Genomic DNA, 20,348 nt, shown 5'->3' on the forward strand with positions numbered 1-20,348 from the left:
GGGCTTTAGTAGGCTTTAGTCCTGTTAAAAGCTACTGAATCCTACCAAGCACCGGGGGTGAGAGCTGGGGTGTTATGGATGCGGCGCCCGCCCCTCCGATCCCTGTGTTGGAACTCACATTAAAGATCAGGGCCACATGTCCATCATCAAACCCGGGGAGATCAGGGTGGATGTGCTGGTTATTTCCAAGGTAAAACAGGGTTTAAAAGGGGGGAGGGAGGGAAAGGGTTGGAGAAAAATAAAAATAACAAAAAACTTTCAAGTCATTTTTTGGACAGAAGCAGGAGGAAAACCAAAGAAACCACCCAAAAGCAAACGCAGAGAGGAGGAAGGGGGTTGGTTTGGCTAAAAACCCTTTTCCTATGGCCTGAGCAAGAGCTGTGCTGAGGAATCATAGGTTAGGGTGGGAAAGGACCCTGTGATCATCCACTTCTAACTGGCAGCCCCTTGCTTTGGTTTTGATACCCTACTCTGTGGCTGGTGGGTACCAGAGCATCCACCAGGGCTGGGACCTGTTCCTCCGCACCATGTTCCATGAGGGGTACACATTCCCATCACTAACATTATCCCATTTCTGGCTGTGTTCTGAACAATACAGGGAAAGAACAGGGTTGTGTTTCTCCCTGTCCCTTCTGGGATGTTTTCCCCCCTGATCAGGGACATTTCAGGCAAGAAATGCTGTGAAACCCCATCTGCTCCAAGGGGACCACAGTGGAGGTCAAACATCTACCGAGGTCTTGCATCCTCTCCCATTCCCTCCCCAAAGCCTTTTAAACCCAAGACTGATGCTGCATCCTTTTCTCTGCCTCCTGTGTTCATCTCTTACAGTGCAAATGCTTAAAGCAAAGGCTGCTTTATCCTTCAGCATCACACAGCTCCTGGGGCTGAGGTTGGACCCCATGGGGAGGATGAGCTGGTTTGGGGGGAAATGACTTGAAATGCAGGGGTTTGCTGCTCCATTGGAAGGGTGGATAACCCTATTTCGGCCTCATTTCTGACCAGCTTTTTGTTGCTGTCTCCCCTCTGAAGCTAAATCCTCAGCAAGAGCAGCAGGGTCTGATGCAAACCTTGGTTATGTGGCAGAGCTCTTCCTACTCGCATGGGAATGGCCAGTCCTTGCAGGTGGGTACTGCACTAAAATCACCCAAAACTGCTTCCTAAGGTAACAATTGTAATGATTGGGGTTTTTCCATGTCTGTTCTTCCTTAAACCCCGATGCTCTGAAACTGGGCTCTGGTCCAGGTCTCCCAAAGGCTGAACCGTGCGGTGTTGATGCCCTCCTGTGGCTGCTGTGCAGCCACCCTGCACCCAGCCCCTGGCACCAATGGGGAAGAACTGAGGTGATGCTGGGCACCCAAACCTGCTCCCCTGCTCATAGAAGTATTTTAAGGGGTTGGGAAAGCCTTTCTTGTTGAAATTATGACCCAAAGATGCAGCTCCCCTGCCCTGTACATGGGGTGGCAGCAGGGATGGGTGCTGCTGGTTTTCATCCTGCCTCAACACCCCCAAAGAGCAGCTCCTCTTCCTCCAGAGCACCCACAGTGTTTATCACAGGATCCCAGCCTGGTTTGGGTTGGAAGGGACCTTAAAGCTCATCCAGCTCCAACCCCTGCCACGGGCAGGGACCCCTTCCACTGGAGCAGCTTGCTCCAAGCCCCTGTGTCCAACCTGGCCTTGAACACTGCCAGGGATGGGGCAGCCACAGCTTCTCTGGGTACCCTGTGCCAGCGCCTCAGCACCCTCACAGGGAAGAGCTTCTGCCTTATCTCCAACCTGAACTTCCCCTGTTTCAGTTTGAACCCATCACCTCTTGTCCTGTCCCTACAAAAGAACAGGACTTGGGCACCCCTTGAGCAACATGCAAGGACGATACTCGCTGGACAAGCCAGGACGTCTCTACCAGCAGAGATGGTAACAGAGGTGATCTTCATCTGAAGATGCCATTGAGTCCAAAAGGCCTCGTGGTCCCCATCCCACCCCTATCCCGCTGTACCTGGTCCTTCTTCTGGGAGAAGCGCTGGTGGCAGCAGCCGTAGATGGCAGCGATCAGCAATAGGGAGCCAGCCAGGGTGACGATGGTGATGATCAGGGGCGTGCTGAACTCATCGGTGATCACCATCTCCCTCTCCATTCTGTCATAGGTGATGTTGACGATGCCGAGCTGCCACAGAAAGGATGTGTCAGGCCTCGAGGAGGACTTCCTGCATCACCCACCCTGAGGGATGTCCATAGGGAGTCCACGTACCTCCTCTAACTTGTCCTTCTTCTCCTTCAGCTCCTCGAGCACTTTTTCAGGGTCCAAAGGGACTGGGGGAAGAAAGAGGCTGCAATGAGCATTAGGGGAGCGGGGCAGGTTGTGCCCCCATGTCTCAGTCAATGGGTGACCCTCATTCTGGATGGAAACGTGCATGAATGAAGCCAACTCTATCAGGTGTCTCCACTATTAGACAAGGAACCTCTGGTCCTGGAAATGGGATGCCCCCAGAGACCCCAGTGCTGTGCCCACACTGGTGGGGGTCTCCAATGGGCCGTTTACAAGTGAGACCAGTGAGGGGCTGTAACCAGCTACCCGAGGCCATGATGAAGTGGTGCAGAATTAGTCCTCAGCACTCTTCTGCTCTGTTTATGGTTGAGTGCTGGAGGCTGGACCCCTCACCCAGCCCCTGCTCTGATGATGATGAGGATGGAGCTGAGTCCTTCCTCCCCCTCCTGCTAGAGCAGTGTGATGTCTGCATCTCCCCAGCACCCTGCTACTAAAGGAGTGCTTGGGCACCCCTGTCCAATCTGGATTTCCCCAAACGGCTCCAACGTGGGCAAGAACCCCAGACTGGTTTGTATTGGAAGGGACCTTAAAGCTCTCCCAGTTCCAACCCCTGCCACGGGCAGGGACCCCTTCCACTGGAGCAGCTTGCTCCAAGCCCCTGTGTCCAACCTGGCCTTGAACACTCTATAATCTCTTGGGGAAGGATGTAATCCCAGCACTGGATTTAAGCCCCTTGGGAGGAGTTTTTCCTCCTGGAGACTGCTCCCTGCCTTGACTCATCATGGATGAGAGAGGGATCTCATACATTCACTGGGGAGCAAATCATTGCTGGGATCATTGTGCCTCTCCAAAGCCATTAAGGACGGGGCAGCCCAAGGACAGGAGCCCTGTATCCAAGATCCAGGATACCTCATTCAAGGCCAGGCTGGATGTGGTTCTGGGCAAGCTGCTCCAGTGGAAAGTGTCCCTGCCCATGGCAGGGGTTGGAACTGGGTGAACTTTAAGGTCCCTTCCAACCCAAACCACTCCATGATTCTATGACCCAAGAGCTGTGCAAAGCCTCAGGCCGCATCCCCACCCCAGTGTCCCTAATCCCATCCCACTCCATGCAGGATGCTGGGGTCATGCTCACTGTGTATGATGGCGTGCACAGCCCAGTGCTGGGAGCGGGGCTCATGGGCGCTCAGTGTCACCGTGCACGTCTCCCTGCTGGCATTGAACATGTGCTGGGCCGTGGAGCAGAAGCTCTCAAAGAAGGACACATTGGTGCTGGCGGCTCTCCACTCCTCCTGCAGGGACAGACAGGGCTCAGCATGGTCCCCCCAACCTCAGGAGCATCCTATCCCGCCACCAGGGATGCTGTGTCCATCCCCATCCCATCCCATCACCAGGGATGCTGTGTCCATCCCCATCCCATCACCAGGGATGCTGTGTCCATCCCCATCCTGCCCCATCACTAGGGATGCTGTATCCATCCCATCACCAGGGATGCTGTATCCATCCCCATCCCATCACCAGGGTTTCTGTGTCTGTCCCCATCTCACCCCATCACCAGGGATGCTGTGTCTGTCCCCATCCCGCCCCATCACCAGGGACGCTGCGTCCATCCCCATCCCACCCCATCCCATCACCAGGGATGCTGTGTCCATCCCTATCCCATCCCATCACCAGGGATGCTGTGTCCATCCCTATCCCATCCCATCACCAGGGATGCTGTGTCCATCCCCATCCCACCCCATCACCAAGGATGCTGTGTCCATCCCTATCCCATCCCATCACCAGGGATGCTGTGTCCATCCCCATCTCACCCCATCACCAGGGATGCTGTGTCCATCCCCATCCCACCCATCAAGGATGCTGTCCTCATCACCAGGGATGCTGTGTCCATCCCCATCCCATCCCATCACCAGGGATGCTGTTCCATCCCCATCCCATCACCAGGGATGCTGTGTCCATCCCCATCCTGCCCCATCACTAGGGATGCTGTGTCCATCCCCATCCCATTGATCACCAGGGATGCTGTGTCCATCCCCATCCTGCCCCATCACTAGGGATGCTGTATCCATCCCCATCCCATCCCCAGGGATGCTGTGTCCATCCCCATCCTGCCCCATCACTAGGGATGCTGTATCCATCCCCATCCCACCCCACCGCCAGGGATGCTGTGTCCATCCCCATCCCGCCCCATCCCATCACCAGGGATGCTGTGTCCATCCCCATCCCATCCCATCACCAGGGATGCTGTGTCCGTCCCCATCCCACCCCATCACCAGGGATGCTGTGTCCATCCCCATCCCACCCCACCGCCAGGGATGCTGTGTCCATCCCCATCCCGCCCCATCCCATCACCAGGGATGCTGTGTCTATCCCCATCCCATCCCATCACCAGGGATGCTGTGTCCATCCCCATCCCACCCCATCACCAGGGATGCTGTGTCCGTCCCCATCCCATCCCATCACCAGGGATGCTGTGTCCATCCCCATCCCACCCCATCACCAGGGATGCTGTGTCCGTCCCCATCCCATCCCATCACCAGGGATGTTGTGTCCATCCCCATCCCATCACCAGGGATGCTATGTCGATCCCCATCCCATCCCATCACCAGGGATGCTGTGTCCATCCCCATCCTGCCCTATCACTAGGGATGCTGTATCCATCCCATCACCAGGGATGCTGTGTCCATCCCTATCCGACCCCATCACCAGGGGTGCTGTGTCCATCCCCATCCCACCCCATCCCGCTGCACTGCCTGGAGGCTGCTGGTCATTTCCAGGGAACAGGAAAGGTTTAAGAGGAGTTTCTATACAAGAAGCCAAGCTCTTGGCTGACGTTCCCCACCGGGGCCTTATCTGGGAGCTGCAGCTTTTGGCGTTACAGGAATAGCAGGTTCCCAAGGGAAGTGGGGCAGGGAGGACCAGGGGCCGTGGTGGGAGCAGGATAGGGCTCTGCAGCCGTCCCTGTGCCCCCATGGGCATCTGCAGCCATCCCAGCCACCCCCATTTCTACCCTTTGTCCCCACCAACATGGGTCCCTGTCCTCCCCAGAGCTTCCCCATGGCTCTGCAGAGGCAAGAGGGAGAGTTTTCATTTTGGATAAACTGGAATATCGCTGGAAGGGTTCAGCCTGGGCATAGCTGGAGGGATGGCAGAGGGGTGGATGGAGCCCATTTTGCCTCTGAGATGTTCCAGAGGCTTTTTGCATCTGCTTGATGCTTTGTAGCAGCTGTAGAGACAATCACCAGCTACACGCACAGGTCCTGTATGTGGTGATGTTGTATGTACAGCTCCTATAGAACCCCAGACTGGTTTGTGTTGGGAGGGACCTTAAAGCTCATCCAGTTCCAACCCCTGCCACAGGCAGGGACCCCTTCCACTGGAGCAGCTTGCTCCAAGCCCCTGTGTCCAACCTGGCCTTGAGCACTGCCAGGGATGGGGCAGCCACAGCTTCTCTGGGCACCCTGTGCCAGCGCCTCAGCACCCTCACAGGGAAGAGCTTCTGCCTAAGAGCTCAGCTCAGTCTCCCCTCGGGCAGGTTCAAGCCATTCCCCTTGGCCTGTCCCTGCAGGCCCTTGTCCCAAGCCCCTCTCCAGCTTTCCTGCAGGCAAATCCCACCCAGGGATGCAGCTGTGATGGTGTGGACTCAGTAGAGGAGCCAGAGGGTAGTTTCTCCCTGTACAAAGTGAAAGGACAGGCAAGGGCCATCAGTGGTCCCCAGGGACAGCCAGGGCCTCACAATGCTGAGCTCACCCTTGCACTGTGCCTAGAACCGGTCTTCCGCCCGGGCAAGTGCATCCTGTCTCCACCGCTGCTTCCCAGATGTTTAGATAAGATGGGGTGAGATTAGGAGCCTTCCTCACCCAGGCCTCTCCCATCCTTGCAGTGGAGCAAGTGGGATGCTGACAGATTGGAGTGAGCAGGACCCACCATGGATGGTTTGGACAGGGCTTGGAGCAAGCTGCTCTAGTGGAAGGTGTCCCTGCCCATGTGGACCTGGATGGGCTTTAAGGTCCCTTCCAACCCAACCCATTCCATGACTCCATGAACCCTGCTGCAGCCCTGTGCCAGGGCAGCCCTTGGGCAGCAAGACAAGACCTTAGTGTGGCAGCATCCCCCTGAGAGCTCATCCCCAGCCGGACAGGGAGGAGAGGGCTATGGCTCAGGGCAGTGCTTTTATCATCTTCGGACGCTGGGTTGTGCTCCTACGCTTTAAACACCCTGCGTTTTACCAGTCCCTGCCTGTGCTGCGTTTCCTGCTCAGCAGAGGCACGGGAAGCCTCTTCTGCATCCCCCTTCCCCAGGTTCTGCTGCAGCTCTGCCTTCACCCAACCCTTAATAGCGCAATTCTCCTCCTACCACCCCATAGGGGAAGAAAACCCCCTTCAAAATGCACCTTTTTTGGGTAGGAAGTGAAATCAGATGCGAGGCTAAAACCCAGCTTAGCACTGAACCGCTTTGCAGTGGGCAGAGCCTAAACCTCCTCAGAGGCTGATCTGGAGAGATTTACCCTTTCCAGGGTAGGAAAGGGGCATGGGGGACCCCACTGCCTCCATCGGGGATGCCCCATCCGCAGTGCCCCGACCCTGTCAGCTCTCCCATCCCATCACCGGAGCCGCTCGCATTCCTTGGCCCGAGTTGAGAGGCGCTGCCGGGCAGCTCGAATCCGGTTCCCACACTGGCGGGGACCTAAAACCAACATCCCCGAATGAGGTAACGGCACTTGAGTCAACAAAGCAGCCCCAGCAGCTGGACGGGGCGAGGGGACCACAACCCTGCACCATGAGGGGTCCCTCTGCCTGCTCAGGGACCCTCCTGCTGGCCCCACACTGGTTGCTGTCACACAGCAAATGCCCTTGGGCATGGGTCCGGGTGGTCCCACTGTTGCTTTTGCATGCCCTGCCTGGAGCAGGCTCAGCATCCTTCAGCTCAGCTCGCTGGGCACATCCATGTCCCTGCCTGGGACACGATGGAAGAGGAGGATGGCTCCCTGGATGAAGCACAGCTCCACAGACACCAGCCACCCCAGGAATCACAACCTCTCACTTCACTGAGCACATTTTGGGGTTGGGATGAGGAACAGAGCATCTATCTATCCATCCATCCATCCATCCATCCATCCATCCATCCATCCATCCATCCATCCCAAGGCTGGAGCACCTGAAGCAGCCAACACCCCACTGAAGCTACACTTGTGAGCCCCACTTAGGGAAAGTCATCCTATGGAATGCAAGGCATCAAGCTAGTAAGTGTCATTAAGAAACTTACTAAGATCCTGTTGTAATCAAAGGAAGGAGAAGAGGATAAAGGGAAGGTGGGGGAACATGGGTCGAACTGTTAAGCATCACCTGAAGAGGAAGGATGTTGGGAACTAAGCAGACAATAAAATGCCTTTAGTTCACAAAGTTGTACCAACCATATATTTCAGGGGTTTTGTAGGATTTGCCTTTTCTTGTTGGCTTTTGGGGGAGTTTTGGGGAGGGTTTTTTTTGCAATCTTTACATTTCCTGCAGGTGGAGAAGCCCAGTTCTTGGGCTCAGTCCCAACCATTTCCCTGGGGTCCCACCATCACCAGTGCTGCCCCATCCATGAAGCTGGTCTGCACTGCTCTCCTCCCTCTGATCTGGACACATCCCCACCCACACCCATGTCTTTAATGCTTCTCAAGCCTCACTGTAGCTGAGGGAGGGGAACTAACTAACAGCATTGTTAGTACAGCGCTGCCCTGACTCCGGCTCCTTCTCGAGCACCAGCACTGGATCCATTTCTGGAACACTCCTCCTTATAGCGCGCTCTTTCCTGTTTTCCCACGGCTTGTGAAATGCAAAGGCTTTTTTCACTTTGCTGTCAGGATTTGGCCAGAGCCTTGTTTACGGTCCCTACAAAGCAGGGAAACCAGATAGTGCCACTCTGTTATCTGCTCAGCTTGGGAGGCATCCGCATCTGTTGGAGTTCAGGGATACACTGAGTGGAGCACTAACGTTGAGCAGGTGGGAGGTGTTTTGGCAGCTGAGGAGCGCGATGCGATGGGAGGATGCACGCTCACAGGCTGGTTCAAGCTCTAACTGGCATTTGGTACCAACAATGCTTCAGGTCGTGATTGTGCCCAGAGGAATGTGAGGGAAGCAGGGCAGCAGACTCGCCGGCCCGCCAGCGCCCAGTGGAGCGGGCAGACAGGAGGGATGGATGATGCCAAGCTGTGATGTCTGCACAGCGCTCAGCTCAGCAGCACATCTCTGTGCACTGGCACTTCCCAGCCAAACCATCCCTGCTGCCAGAAAGCCTCCCAGCACAGCTCCAGTGAAGCCATGGGGAGGAGAGAGCGTGTAGTGGTAGAACAAGGGGGAATGGCTTGAACCTGCCCAAGGGGAGACTGAGCTGAGCTCTTAGGCAGAAGCTCTTCCCTGTGAGGGTGCTGAGGCGCTGGCACAGGGTGCCCAGAGAAGCTGTGGCTGCCCCATCCCTGGCAGTGTTCAAGGCGAGGTTGGACACAGGGGCTTGGAGCAAGCTGCTCCAGTGGAAGAGGTCCCTGCCCGTGGCAGGGCTTGGAACTGGGTGAGCTTTAAGGTCCCTTCCAACCCAAACCAGGCTGGAATTCTATGATGCTATGGCACTGCCTCCATCTGCACCCAGAAGGAGAAGGGAAGAATTAAACAGCAGCATGGTTATAAGGCACCCGGGTTCTTTAGGCTCTAAAATTACATTTTATCAATCTGATGAAATTTGTTTATGCGTCCAATATAGAACTTGATGAGAAGCTGCAGGTTCAGCCATTGCACAAAGCAGAGGCCGTCCTGCCTTGGACATGGTCATCACGGTAATAAGCTCCCTCTTTGGAGTCATCCTCAGTGTTGCGGGCAGCACAGCTCAGAGCATCGTCATTTCTGTGGGTGCACAGGCAAGGAGCATTTACACCAAGTAAGAGCCAAAGCAGGAAGGTGATGACCATGAGACGGCAGCAGACCTGTGCTGCTCCTCCTCCAGGAGCACAGTGGGTGCTGTCATTTAACATCCCTGAAGTGGTTGTACCCATTTGGATGAAATCACTCTAATCTCTACAGGCTCACACGCTCAGGGGGCCACAGGTTAAAAGCTGATCTCCAACAGCAGCACAGCTGCTGTAGGGTTCTACACAGAAGTCCCAAAGGGTGGTACTTACACAGGTTTTCGCTTCTTTCAGGTACATGGTGGGCCAGGTATTTTGCACTTGGTCTTTACAGATGACCTGGAAGGACAGAAGAAAAGCAGCTCTCACATCATTGACATAGGTTGCAAGGAGAGTTGGTCACTGATACAACACACTACCCCAAATCAGGAGACACCTCAACCAAAGCTCTGCTCCGTTTGATGGAAATGAGACAGATCTGGGAGCTCTTCACTCAACTCTTTGTATGTGGAAGGGTTTTCACAGGTAACTGACAGGGCTGTCTGTGGGATGTTGCTAATGCACCTCCCAAACCAGGTTTAGGATTTGCAGTATGGGGTAAAGCAGGAATGGGCTTGGACAGCGGGAAGATCCATGCCAGTGGGCCTGATGCAGTCCTACTCTACAAAAGATGAGTATCTAGGAGCAGGATCCCCTTCCTTCCTTCCTTCCAAGCACTTTAGTTACTGTGGCTTGTGTTTTGAGAACCCCTACTCTCCCAAACTGTTTTCTGCTAATAGCATCCATGCATGGTTTATGCTAATTGGATTCTTTGCCCTCTTGTCAAGCCCAAGTCCACCCCAAGGCAGCTTCTGCTCTACATAATGGTTCTCTCCCTCTTCCCAAGTTATGCTTCTTCCCTGTTCAGCACCCAGACCATAATCCCCTTCACCTCCATCCTCCATCCTCCATGTCTCTTCACTGGAAAGCAAGAGGAGCAAGGTGTTGGACTAGATGACCATTAAAGGTCCCTTCCAACCCAAACCATTCTATGATTCTATGATCTAGAGTTATTTTGCTGCCCCATGTTCTCCTAAGGCAGATCTCCCTGTGCAGTGAGAAGAGCTGCAGACTGCACATGTACACGGGACACCAGTTAAACATTAACAGACACCACCATGAAGTGCCCACCTTCCCCTAGGCTTCATTACCTCATTCTGGAATGAAACGTTAGGGTGCTGGTGGCCAGGACTGCAGCTCGCTGTCTGGTCCCCCAGGGATGGGGATGATGGCTGTGCACTGGCAGGGCTCTGGTCAGCACTTGCAGGCTTGGTTGATGGATGACTTCTCTGGTCTGGGTCCCCCGTAGACACCAAAAAACAAGCAGACAGACACTGATACAGGGGACACAGCTCCATTTGTGAAGCTCATGATGCCGAAGCTTGGAGAGGCTTTGGATTGCTCTTTTCTTTTGGTTTAAAAATTAACTTTGATAAGGAAAATGTCTTACTGCTGGCTTTATTTTCTGCTGGTGAAACCCATCAGACTGGTGTGGAGAGGTGAACCCAAGGGCAACATAATGACTGTGTGTTGGTAGCTGGGGAATGACTTAGAAGAAGAGTATTGCTGGGAAAATGGGATAGCCCTCATTTCACTTTATCTAGAGGGGATTCCATAGGCATTTCTACAAACATCATAGGCTACCTGAGCTGGTTACCCAGATCTTGCAGTGAATGGAGATCACTGTGTAATCCCATTGACAACTGCAGCCACCACCATTAGGAGGGGATGAAAGCCCATAACCTCTGTTGGCTGCATCTCCATCAGCTATGGAAGAAGCTCAGGGTAACGTGGTTAGAAGTAGTGGCTTGTACTGTGTGAGACAGCCTGGGGTGTCCTGCCTGCCTGCTACTCCCGGAGGGCACATGCCCCACATCTACCAGCCCAATGGAGGTGCCTCAAATACCTGAGATCACCTCAGATGCCTTTGTTAAGGTCCGTAGCATCTTACAATGCAATGGAAGTAGGGCACAGAGTAAAGCAGCTCCCTGCCTCCCCAAATCCTTGTGAATAAATGGATCTCCATCCCTGAATTCCTAATTGATCTCTAACTGTTGACAAAGAGAATTAAAATGCCACATCCCTTTCACATCCTGTTTGCTTTTGAGGCTACTTTTTGAGACTACAGAAAAGATGAGGGGTATTTCTCCCCCAGACACATTCTGAAGGAGAGCATTCATTTCAAAGCCATCCGTTTCTGTTGCCTTCTCTCACTTGCTTATCAAATACAAAGGTTTTTTAGACCTCTACATGCTCAATGCTTGAGGTCAAATTCGAATTAATGATTTCATGTATCATCTTTTAATAAAGAACAGTCCTGTGGAGCAGGAGGGCAAAGAAACATCCTTCATGAAGATACCCCCTTCACCTCCTCATGCCTGCTGGCATGCTCAAAACATGACATGGATGAAGCCAGTGAAGGTGGTCTTGCATTAAGTGATGCTTAAGGCTGAAGGGGGATGGAGATGGCTTTCGAGTGGCTTCTGTATTGCAGGTAACTGGAAATTGGGTCAAGAACAACATTGCCCAAGGGAAGTTAAGGAAGGGCTTCAGAATCATCACAGCTTTTATTCAGGGCTAGATGGGAGCTGATCCCACAGTCCCACCCAAGTCTGGAAGGCTCCACAGAACCCTCACAGTCCCACAGTGTGATTCTGATGCCACCAAACAAAATGCCAACAGGGAGCCTAAGCTGTGCCTTACTAGGACATTTAGGAACTAACATGACTCTGCAAAGCTCCAGAGAAAACATACTAATGGTGTTCAGCAAGGTCCCAAACACCACATAGGCACCCCTAATGCTGCTCAGACCAAAGTGAGCAGCCAACCCCCCTGCAGCGATGATGAGCATCCTGCCTAGCTACTTAGACTCTCTAGAGCTTGTAGATTCAGAGTTTAGCCACAAAATCTCCTTAGTCTTCTAAAGCTTATTTTCTGTGTATGCCCAGCCTTCACTAAACTGTCAGCCATACCAGGGATCTTCTGCAGTCAGCATTTGGGTGCTGTCAATCTGTTTCACCAGCTCTATAACGCCTACAACTCATTGCTGCTGGCTCCTTTCTGTAGTCACTGAGGATCAAGTCATTGCAGTCAATGGTGCTTTGGGCACAGTCTGATCCATCCCAATTCAGTGTCTACGCTTTGGCAGTTGATTCATGCCTTGAATTTCATTAACTGCATTGACTCGATCCCCAGCAATGAAAACGGGGATGTAAGCACCCAGCTGTCACAGAGACAAGGATGCTGGGAAGTCCTACAATGAGACAAGGAGATGACACCCCATAATGACAGGAAGTAGACAAAGGAAAGGATCACAGAAAGGGAACTCCCATGAGAAATTAAGGTTCCCATCTTCTGGTACCTGCTGCAGGAGTCGGCGTGGTGGCTGCCTCTGAGACCTTGTCGACACTGCCGGATGGTGAAGTCATAGATGCTTTACTAGTGGTGGGGGACATGGATGCACCAAAAGGGGGAACAGAAATGCTGATGCTTCCAGGACTGGTGGAAAAGGCCAGTCCCTGGCCTGGAGAACTGGCAGAAGAGTGAGGCTGCTTGGTAGCTGATGTGGAAGAAGGGACACCATAGTCCTTGAGCCCAGGGAAAGGGATGCTCCCTGGGACCCTGGTGCTCGCAGTGGTAGTGGTCACCTGGACCGAAAGCTGGCTTCCCGGAGCTTTCACACCAGGAGACGATGCAACAGCACTTCCTACACTCCCTGTGGAGGCTGCAGAGCTGCTCATGTGTGTGAGGACAGGACTTGCAGTAGTGATGGGTGCTGAGCTCCCCAAGCTGGCTGCAGGGCTGATCTTCTGCTGTGTGATACTGGAGGTGGCAGCAGGGGTGGCTGCTGAGGCTCTGGAGCTGGTTGAACTGACCTGCTGAGGTGGTTGCAGTGACGTTGTAGGCAGAAGTGCTGGGTTTACTGGGTTGTTTGTTGGGGTGGCCCCTTGAACTGAGGGGGGAGACATCGCAAGGGTGGGTGATAGGTTTCCTGGGTTGCTTACAGGGGTGGTTGCTGAAACTGTGGTGGGTGATATCACAGGGGCGAGTGTTGGGTTTCCTGGCTTGCTTGTAGTGGTGGGCTCTTGAGCTGGGGTGGGTGATGGCATAGAGGTGGGTGGTGAGCTTCCTGATTTGCTTGCAGGGGTGGTCTCTTGCATCTTCGTGGTGCTTGTAGTCGTGATGATAGGCCCAGTTGCTCCTGTGCTTGGAGGAGATGCATTTGCATCATCCTGAGAGCTGACACCTAGGGAAAAGTGAAAATGCCAAGATAAACTTTGAACTAAGGAAGCTACCCTTGGTTTACACCCAGAAATACAAGCTGACCAGAAACCATGAGTCATTCACTCAGGGCTTGCCTCATGCTCTCAAGACTCGTACCAAATGCTGTGTGCTGGTATCACCGCGTCCAGCAGAAAGCAGAGCAGAGGAGGAGGAGGAGGAAGAAGAGGAAGCCTGAGAAACCTCCATGACAAGCATAGCCAAGAACTACAGGGGCTCAAAATCGCAGGGCTTCGAAGAGGTTGGAGGATGAGCAGGAGGGAAAGACCTCCTGGTTGCCAGCAGGCAGTTCTCCCTCAGATGGGAGGTGCACGTGGTAACCATCAGCTCTGGGCTCTTGTTGGGATTCAACCCAGGAAAGGTTCAACCAGTTTTTCCTCTATAGGAACCATGGGCTGCACTGAGCCACTTCATCCATACATCTGTCTGCATTCCAGACAACAACCTGATTTGGGGAGGGATGTGTTCTTCCGTTTGATGACTGTGCAGAAATGGCTGTTTTCTTTTGCCTCATGTAACACTTGTATGTGATTTCCACTCCTTCAGAACGGGAGTCACACTTCCAAGGTTTGGTTTTCAGCCATATCCTAATGCTTCTTTCCTCTGTGCTGGCATACTGGCGATGTATTTTCTCTTACAGAGCCTGTTTATTAGGGCTGGTTGCGCTTCAAAGGTTTGATGAAAGCTGTTGTCTCTGACATTCATACTGCTGGGGAAAGCTAACACCATTAAGATATGAGTTTGATTGAAACCAGCAGCATGAATTATTTGGGGAAACCCTGGGCTTGTGACAAAGCATCGCCACTACATGTACAGGAAAAGAGCTTTTGTGAAGGTAAGTCATATTTCCTGTGAACTGACCACTGACACAGAATAGACATCATACGGAACAGATATCATAGGATCATGGAATCGTTTGGGTTGAAAAGGACCTTAAGATCATCCAGTTCCATCTACCAGCCTGTCCGTCTTGAATCCTTGGTGATGGTTGTGCCAAGCTGTAGACCAGGCACCCAGTTAGCCACAAAGTGGGACAATCCCATAAATAGGGCTGTGAAAGTCTGACAGAAGTATGACAACAAAGAAGGTAAAACCCAGAAGAATAAACCCTTTAAAGGCAGAAACAATACAAAATAGATGTAAATAAAGAAAGGGTCAAAAGGAAGGTGAAGGAAATCCCCAACTGCTCCCACTTCCTTTTCATGCCCCAGCCCCATCCCAGAGAGGCAGGAAGCAAACAGGCACCAAAGGAGAGGTAGAAAAGGCAATTCAATTCAACTTGGTCCAAAAGAGAAAGGAGCAGGCCCATGTTTTGTCTCTGAGATAGCCCCCATGGTCAACTGGGACCCTGGGTGCCAAGAAACCAGCATCCCTGCCGCAGCACTTCCTCATCCAACCCTGGAGGGCTGCAGATGTGTTTTTACCACTTTCAGCAAAAAATTGGGTGATAAAACACAAAGCAAGGGGTTGCTCTGCTGATGGAGAGATCCAGTGGGATACTCCAGGCTTGCCCTGGTTGGGATGACAGCAAGGCCTCTTTCAAGCCTGAAACAGCAACTGGGAGAAGAGCCAAGACTCAAGTTGATGCCTACAAAGCTTACCAGTATTTTATCTTTCCACATCTCTGTATCCTTAGCACTCTTAGCTCTACTCTCCTGCTAAGGTCAAGAGGTGATAAACCAAATTTATTCTTATTCAGTAAGCTAGGACCAGTGATTTAAATGCACTCAAAGCAACCTGAGGACCAGTACACTCCAGTTTGGAAGTGGTGAGCCATCATTCAGGGGATGGACGGATGGACAGGTGGATGGATGGATGGAATTCAACAGGTTGGACAGAACCTTGGGCAACGCAGTCCATGGTGAGGTGTCGCTCTCCATGTCATAGGGTTGGAACTGGATGATCTTAAGCTCTTTTCCAACCCAAACCATTCTATGATTCTATGATATCCTTTCCCCCATTTGTTCTTCCATAGCTGCCTGTCTCAAAGCAGACTGTTTTGAAGAATTATTGTCACTGACCTAAATGAAGTGGCTGTGGTGAACAGAAGCCATGGAGATGGCCATGGGAAGATGAAATCCAGGCATGTTTCAAACTTGGCACTCTTCAAGACAGCGTGGGGTCCCCAAAACAAGGGGGACGTGGACCTGCTGGAGAGGGACTTTTTGCCAGGGGGAATGGCTTGAACCTGCCTGAGGGGAGACTGAGCTGAGCTCTTAGGCAGAAGCTCTTCCCTGTGAGGGTGCTGAGGCGCTGGCACAGAGAAGCTGTGGCTGCCCCATCCCTGGCAGTGTTCAAGGCCAGGTTGGACACAGGGGCTTGGAGCAAGCTGCTCCAGTGGAAGGGGTCCCGGCCCATGGCAGGGGTTGAAACTGGATGAGCTTTAAGGTCCCTCCCAACACAAACCAGTCTGGGATTCTGTACACCACTGTGGACCCACAACACACCAGCAGAGACCAGCCAAGGCTATGGCTGGGTGAGATCTTCCTTCTGTGGGGGATCCCCATCCATCCTCATACCTGTCCCACAGATTTTTGGGTACCCATCTGACAGTGAAATTTAGCTTTTCTCTCCTGTTGCACTCAACTAAACTGGACTCCTCCCCACTGTGGCACAAGGAGCCAGATGCTACTGCAGTCACAGGGCTGCACACCTTTCTGCAGTTTTATTACTCTGGGCTTAATCACAGTTGTTTGTCCAGGGACTCTTTCTCACTGCAGCAATGGGGAAAAAACGTGTTTTATTTCAACTAAGGAAAATCAAATCATGGTTTTTGGCAGCTTCACCACCTGCAGTGCAGAAGACCTGGCTTATGCGAACTCATTGCTCTCATTTACAGAGGCTTAGCAAATGCTTAATTCCAAAGCAGAAACACAGTGAGAGCACTGCAGGCCCAGGGGCCACTGCTTTCCTTCCACATGTGCTGTATAGCCCTTTCCAATGCCAGATAAATAGTGTTTATCTCTTCCTCCTTAACTGGCCACCCGTGCCAAATCTCGGCGGCAAACCCAGGGGTAATAACTGGTAATGAGCCCCTGTTTGCCTGGGCTGATAGCCAGAACTGCCTGATGACTGTCTCCTCCATAAAAGAAGTGAAAAGGATGTAGTTGACGGAGGAGAAAAGCCCGGTAAGCACAGACTGGTGGTAACAACAGCCAGACAGGACAGGATTGTATTTGGTGGCCCTTTAGCATGAAAATTAGTCACAAAAGATACAGTATGTCCGTTTGCAGGGAACAAATGACCCTTTCAAGCCATGAGCCCCAGAGATAAAAGGATTTAACACGTGCTATGAGAAAGAAGGAGGGTGGAGAAGAGGTCCTCTAAGCTATCACTCCCTTTCCCAGGAGGAGACCCTTTCCAAAGGAAAGTGCACTTGAATTTCAGCCAGAGTCTGTCACCCTGTTTTCCAGAAGGCAGAAAATGCCATGTGTCCCTGACCTTCCTGGCTGCATTTTGGCAGGGCAAGGCGACTTATGTGATTTCACTTTTGGACCATCATCAGTTCCTCAAATTAAGGGAAATGAGGGTCATACAGCAGCTATTGACAGCACTGGTTGCTGCGAGTCTAATGCTTTGAGCTGCACCTCTCCTCTTGCATGTATCAGTCAGAAAACCCCACACCATGTGCTGGTTGCAGGGCAGACCCTCAGGAGGAGAGTCCAAGCCCTCCATGCGTGCATCCGTGTGCACAGCGGCCAAACAGCCTGGAGGAAATGAGTCCACTGCAAAAACATGATTTCATTTCCGCATGTGTGTATGCGATGACCGTGCTTCTGATATGGTGTCTGCAATGGTGACAACCCCAGAGTGGAGAGAACTTTCCCTTATTGCTGGCTATAAAGAAGCTGTGGCTGCCATACAGTGTTCAAGGCCAGGATGGACACAGGGGCTTGGAGCAATCTGCTCTATTGAAAGATGTCCCTGCCCATGGCAGGGGGCTGGAAATAGATGAATTTTAGGGTTCCTTCCAACTCAAACCATTCTATGATTTTATAAGCAAGATGAGCTTGTTCGTCCTCCAATGAGCAATATTTGGGGTGGTGGAAGTGCCACTGTTGGTCTGTGCTGATGTGACTTCTCCTGGACAAGGCTGGTGTAGGAGCTGCTGGGATGTGAAAAGCCACCCAAAATGTAAAAGGGAAGGAGTGCTGTTTTGTGCCAGCACAGTTCTTTGCAGTATCAGTCGAGGACCACAGCTTTGAGCCGCTGTGCACCGTCACTAACCTCAACATGAAGTGATGCCCTTGTCATAACCTCACTGCAGTAGATGCGTGATATTCTGCAGGCTGAGGAAGAAGCTCAGGGGGATTAACTTGCTTGCAAAGGTCACAGCTTGGAGCACAAGAGAAGCAAACTGGCTCTAAATGCAAAGCGAAAGGACATGTCCCGTCCCTCCTCCCATCAGCCCACCCGTAGCCAGCACCTCTCCACACGCAGTTCCTCTGATTAATCCCCTGCCCAACAGCTTCCCGCTTCCTATCTCAGTAATGCCTCCCCCCTCCTTGCATCCACCTTGTTGGAACAGCTCAGATATTGGCTGGAAATCTATTAATAGTGAGAAAAGGAAACCCAAAAGAATAACTTAGGAAATGGTGGGTGACACACCCCACGCTGGCGGGCTGAGCCCGGCTCGGAGCCTTACGCCAGCTCCTCCCAAGGCGGGATGAGAAAGCCAAAAAGCCCGAGCAACCCAGGGAAGGGGAAGGGATGTGAGGCAGGCCTGAGGAAGTTCCTATTTTCCTCCCCTTTTTTGCAGCCTTTCCTGATTAAAGAGGAGCAACGGGTTGAGTTTGTCAAAGGGAAAGCGGGGGTTGAGGCTCCAGGGGTGGCCTTTGCTAGGGGAAAGTGTGTGTCAAAGAGAATAAAGAGGCTCTTGGCCTTTCATTTGCCTTGCAAGACACTCATGGGCGAAAGGAGGGTTTATCCATCCACTGCAATGCAGCCGTGTCTGAGCTGGAGCACAGAGTAGTTACTGCAGAGGACAGGAAATTTGTCACCTCCTTTTCAAACTGTGAGAGCGATCAGATTGGCAGAATATCACAGAGCGGTGTTATTTATCCTGGAATTAAGCTGGGCTACCAGAGCAAATGGTTACCTCACAGGGCTTTTTAATTTTGCCTGTATAGAGGCTTTCTCCCTTCTATCTGCTTAGGGAAAGGTGGGCTCCAAACAGCATCATCCTCCCTAGCTACCTAATGCCTTCGGCCAGGGACGTGGTACAAGGATGCTGTTTGACCCTTCACCCTTGCAAAGAGGCACTCTCCACACCAGAATACACACTTCCAAGCTGGCATCACCCATCCCTTTGGCTGCCAGTCTCACCATCAGCATTATGAAACGGTTTCATCCAAGCCAAACACCAACTTGGCTTCCTGGGTGAGAAGATGGGGAAAGGTCCAACAGCGCTGCCGAAGCATTTTCACTCTAACCCATCAGTCCAATTACACACTGCAGGGATGTCAATCCTCTCCAAACCCCTGCCAGAATAAATATGGTGCAGAACAGGCTTGATAGAATTGCTCTGCAAAAATATTAAATATGAGCCCTAATAGCTGCATCCCATTTGTGCTACAGTAGTGCTTGGGAAGGAAACATGCCTGGATTCTGATATAAAGCCATTGCGCTTGTTTTCAGCAGGGAACCTCCTTTATCCCACTGAGAAAAGGCTCTATTTAAAGAGTCCTCCAGATCAGTACTGTTTAGATCTTGCATGCAAGTGACAGCAAAATCAAGGCAATAATACAAGCGGCTGCTTCTCTGCTGTCAAATGAAATGAACCTGCAGCCACAGCCTCTGTCCTGAAGGTCATAGCCAATAAGCTATGGACAATAAGCCTTGCTGGACAGGGAGGGGTAAAAAGGATGTGCTTCAAGCCCTGAAGGGTTTTGCTTCATCTCCAGATGGAGAGAAGCATCCAGGGCTTCCTCCTGCATGGCCTCACTTCCAGCCTGGAGATAGCCCTTGACTGGGGCTTTGGGGCATGTATCTGCATCATCCAGAGGACTCTTATCAGTCTGCAGGATTTTGCTGTCACTCACAACACTACAGCAGCCAGAAGCTGCTTTGCTTTAATTCAGAGCTGGGAAAATGTTAAGTTGTCCCTATTTTACCCAGGGGAAGTAACCCTAAGGCTCATAGAGCAGGAGCTGGATCAAACCTCAGGCGAGCTTTGGCAGCTCTGTCCCTCCTGTTTGATCTGCTTCACTTCATTTTATTCACATGACAGCCTTTAAACCTCCTTGGTTTTGACCAAGAAACCCATCCACAGCTTGAGACATCTTTCCTGAGAGGACTGCAATACACATACACAAAGTGTACGTTCTGATGAACTGGCATTTTCTGTTGAGAAACTTGCTTCATTAACAAATTCCCCATCAGCTCTTTCTGCAAATATTTGAGCCAGCTCAGCTTGTCTGCTGTTTCATTTGGAAGTATGACAAATATGAAGAATCATCATCCCAAGGCACATCTCCCCACTTAGATGCACTCCTCTTCCCCTGCAGCCCTGACACTTCTCCTCCTCACTCCCTTGGTCCCTCTAAACGCATCAGGGGAGGCAGAAACGGGTTCATTTGCTGTACTAAATAAAGACCAGAGTGGATTTGAGGTAGAAGTATCTCAGCACTCCTCACTCCTATTGTCATTAAATTATCTTCCATGTCATGCTTGGACCTCTCCTTAATTTCTCCTCGAAGACTGGTTATTGCCAGAAAATTTGGATTAGAAGCATATTTCACCCAAATAGACCCAACTGGGCCATCCCAAGAAGTGCTTCATCCCAAAGCCAGCTCCATCCAGAGAAAAGGGATGCCAGTGGTCGGAAGAAGCACCATTCCAGCTTCTCGTATGGATAAATATAAGACATCCTATTCAGGACGGTGT

At 52.0% G+C, this 20,348-nt stretch overlaps 1 protein-coding gene and 1 long non-coding RNA gene across 5 annotated transcripts in view; both read right to left on the reverse strand.

Annotated features, from left to right (window-relative positions):
• The window catches only part of LOC133221006 (uncharacterized), a 179,765-nt gene that overhangs the window by 68,938 nt on the left and 90,479 nt on the right, over positions 1 to 20,348 (reverse strand). The window lies entirely within an intron of this gene.
• PODXL (podocalyxin like) overlaps positions 1 to 20,348 on the reverse strand; it is a 45,873-nt gene that overhangs the window by 1,807 nt on the left and 23,718 nt on the right. For 2 of the 4 annotated variants that reach the window (XM_061369528.1, XM_061369529.1), the window contains exons 2-8: positions 12,544 to 13,428; positions 10,334 to 10,476; positions 9,417 to 9,482; positions 3,396 to 3,552; positions 2,246 to 2,307; positions 1,994 to 2,161; positions 119 to 175 (exon numbers count right to left, since the gene is read on the reverse strand). In XM_061369528.1, the coding sequence (XP_061225512.1) occupies positions 119 to 175; positions 1,994 to 2,161; positions 2,246 to 2,307; positions 3,396 to 3,552; positions 9,417 to 9,482; positions 10,334 to 10,476; positions 12,544 to 13,428 (1,538 nt within the window). The remainder of the gene's footprint in view (positions 1 to 118; positions 176 to 1,993; positions 2,162 to 2,245; positions 2,308 to 3,395; positions 3,553 to 9,416; positions 9,483 to 10,333; positions 10,477 to 12,543; positions 13,429 to 20,348) is intronic. The other 2 variants (XM_061369531.1, XM_061369530.1) reach the window with 1 other exon arrangement.

This window comes from Neopsephotus bourkii, unplaced genomic scaffold (genome assembly GCF_033783945.1).
Source record: "Neopsephotus bourkii isolate Nb327-2 ecotype Australia unplaced genomic scaffold, CSIRO-AGI_Nbou_v1 NB_1505, whole genome shotgun sequence".
Taxonomy (NCBI): domain Eukaryota; kingdom Metazoa; phylum Chordata; class Aves; order Psittaciformes; family Psittacidae; genus Neopsephotus; species Neopsephotus bourkii.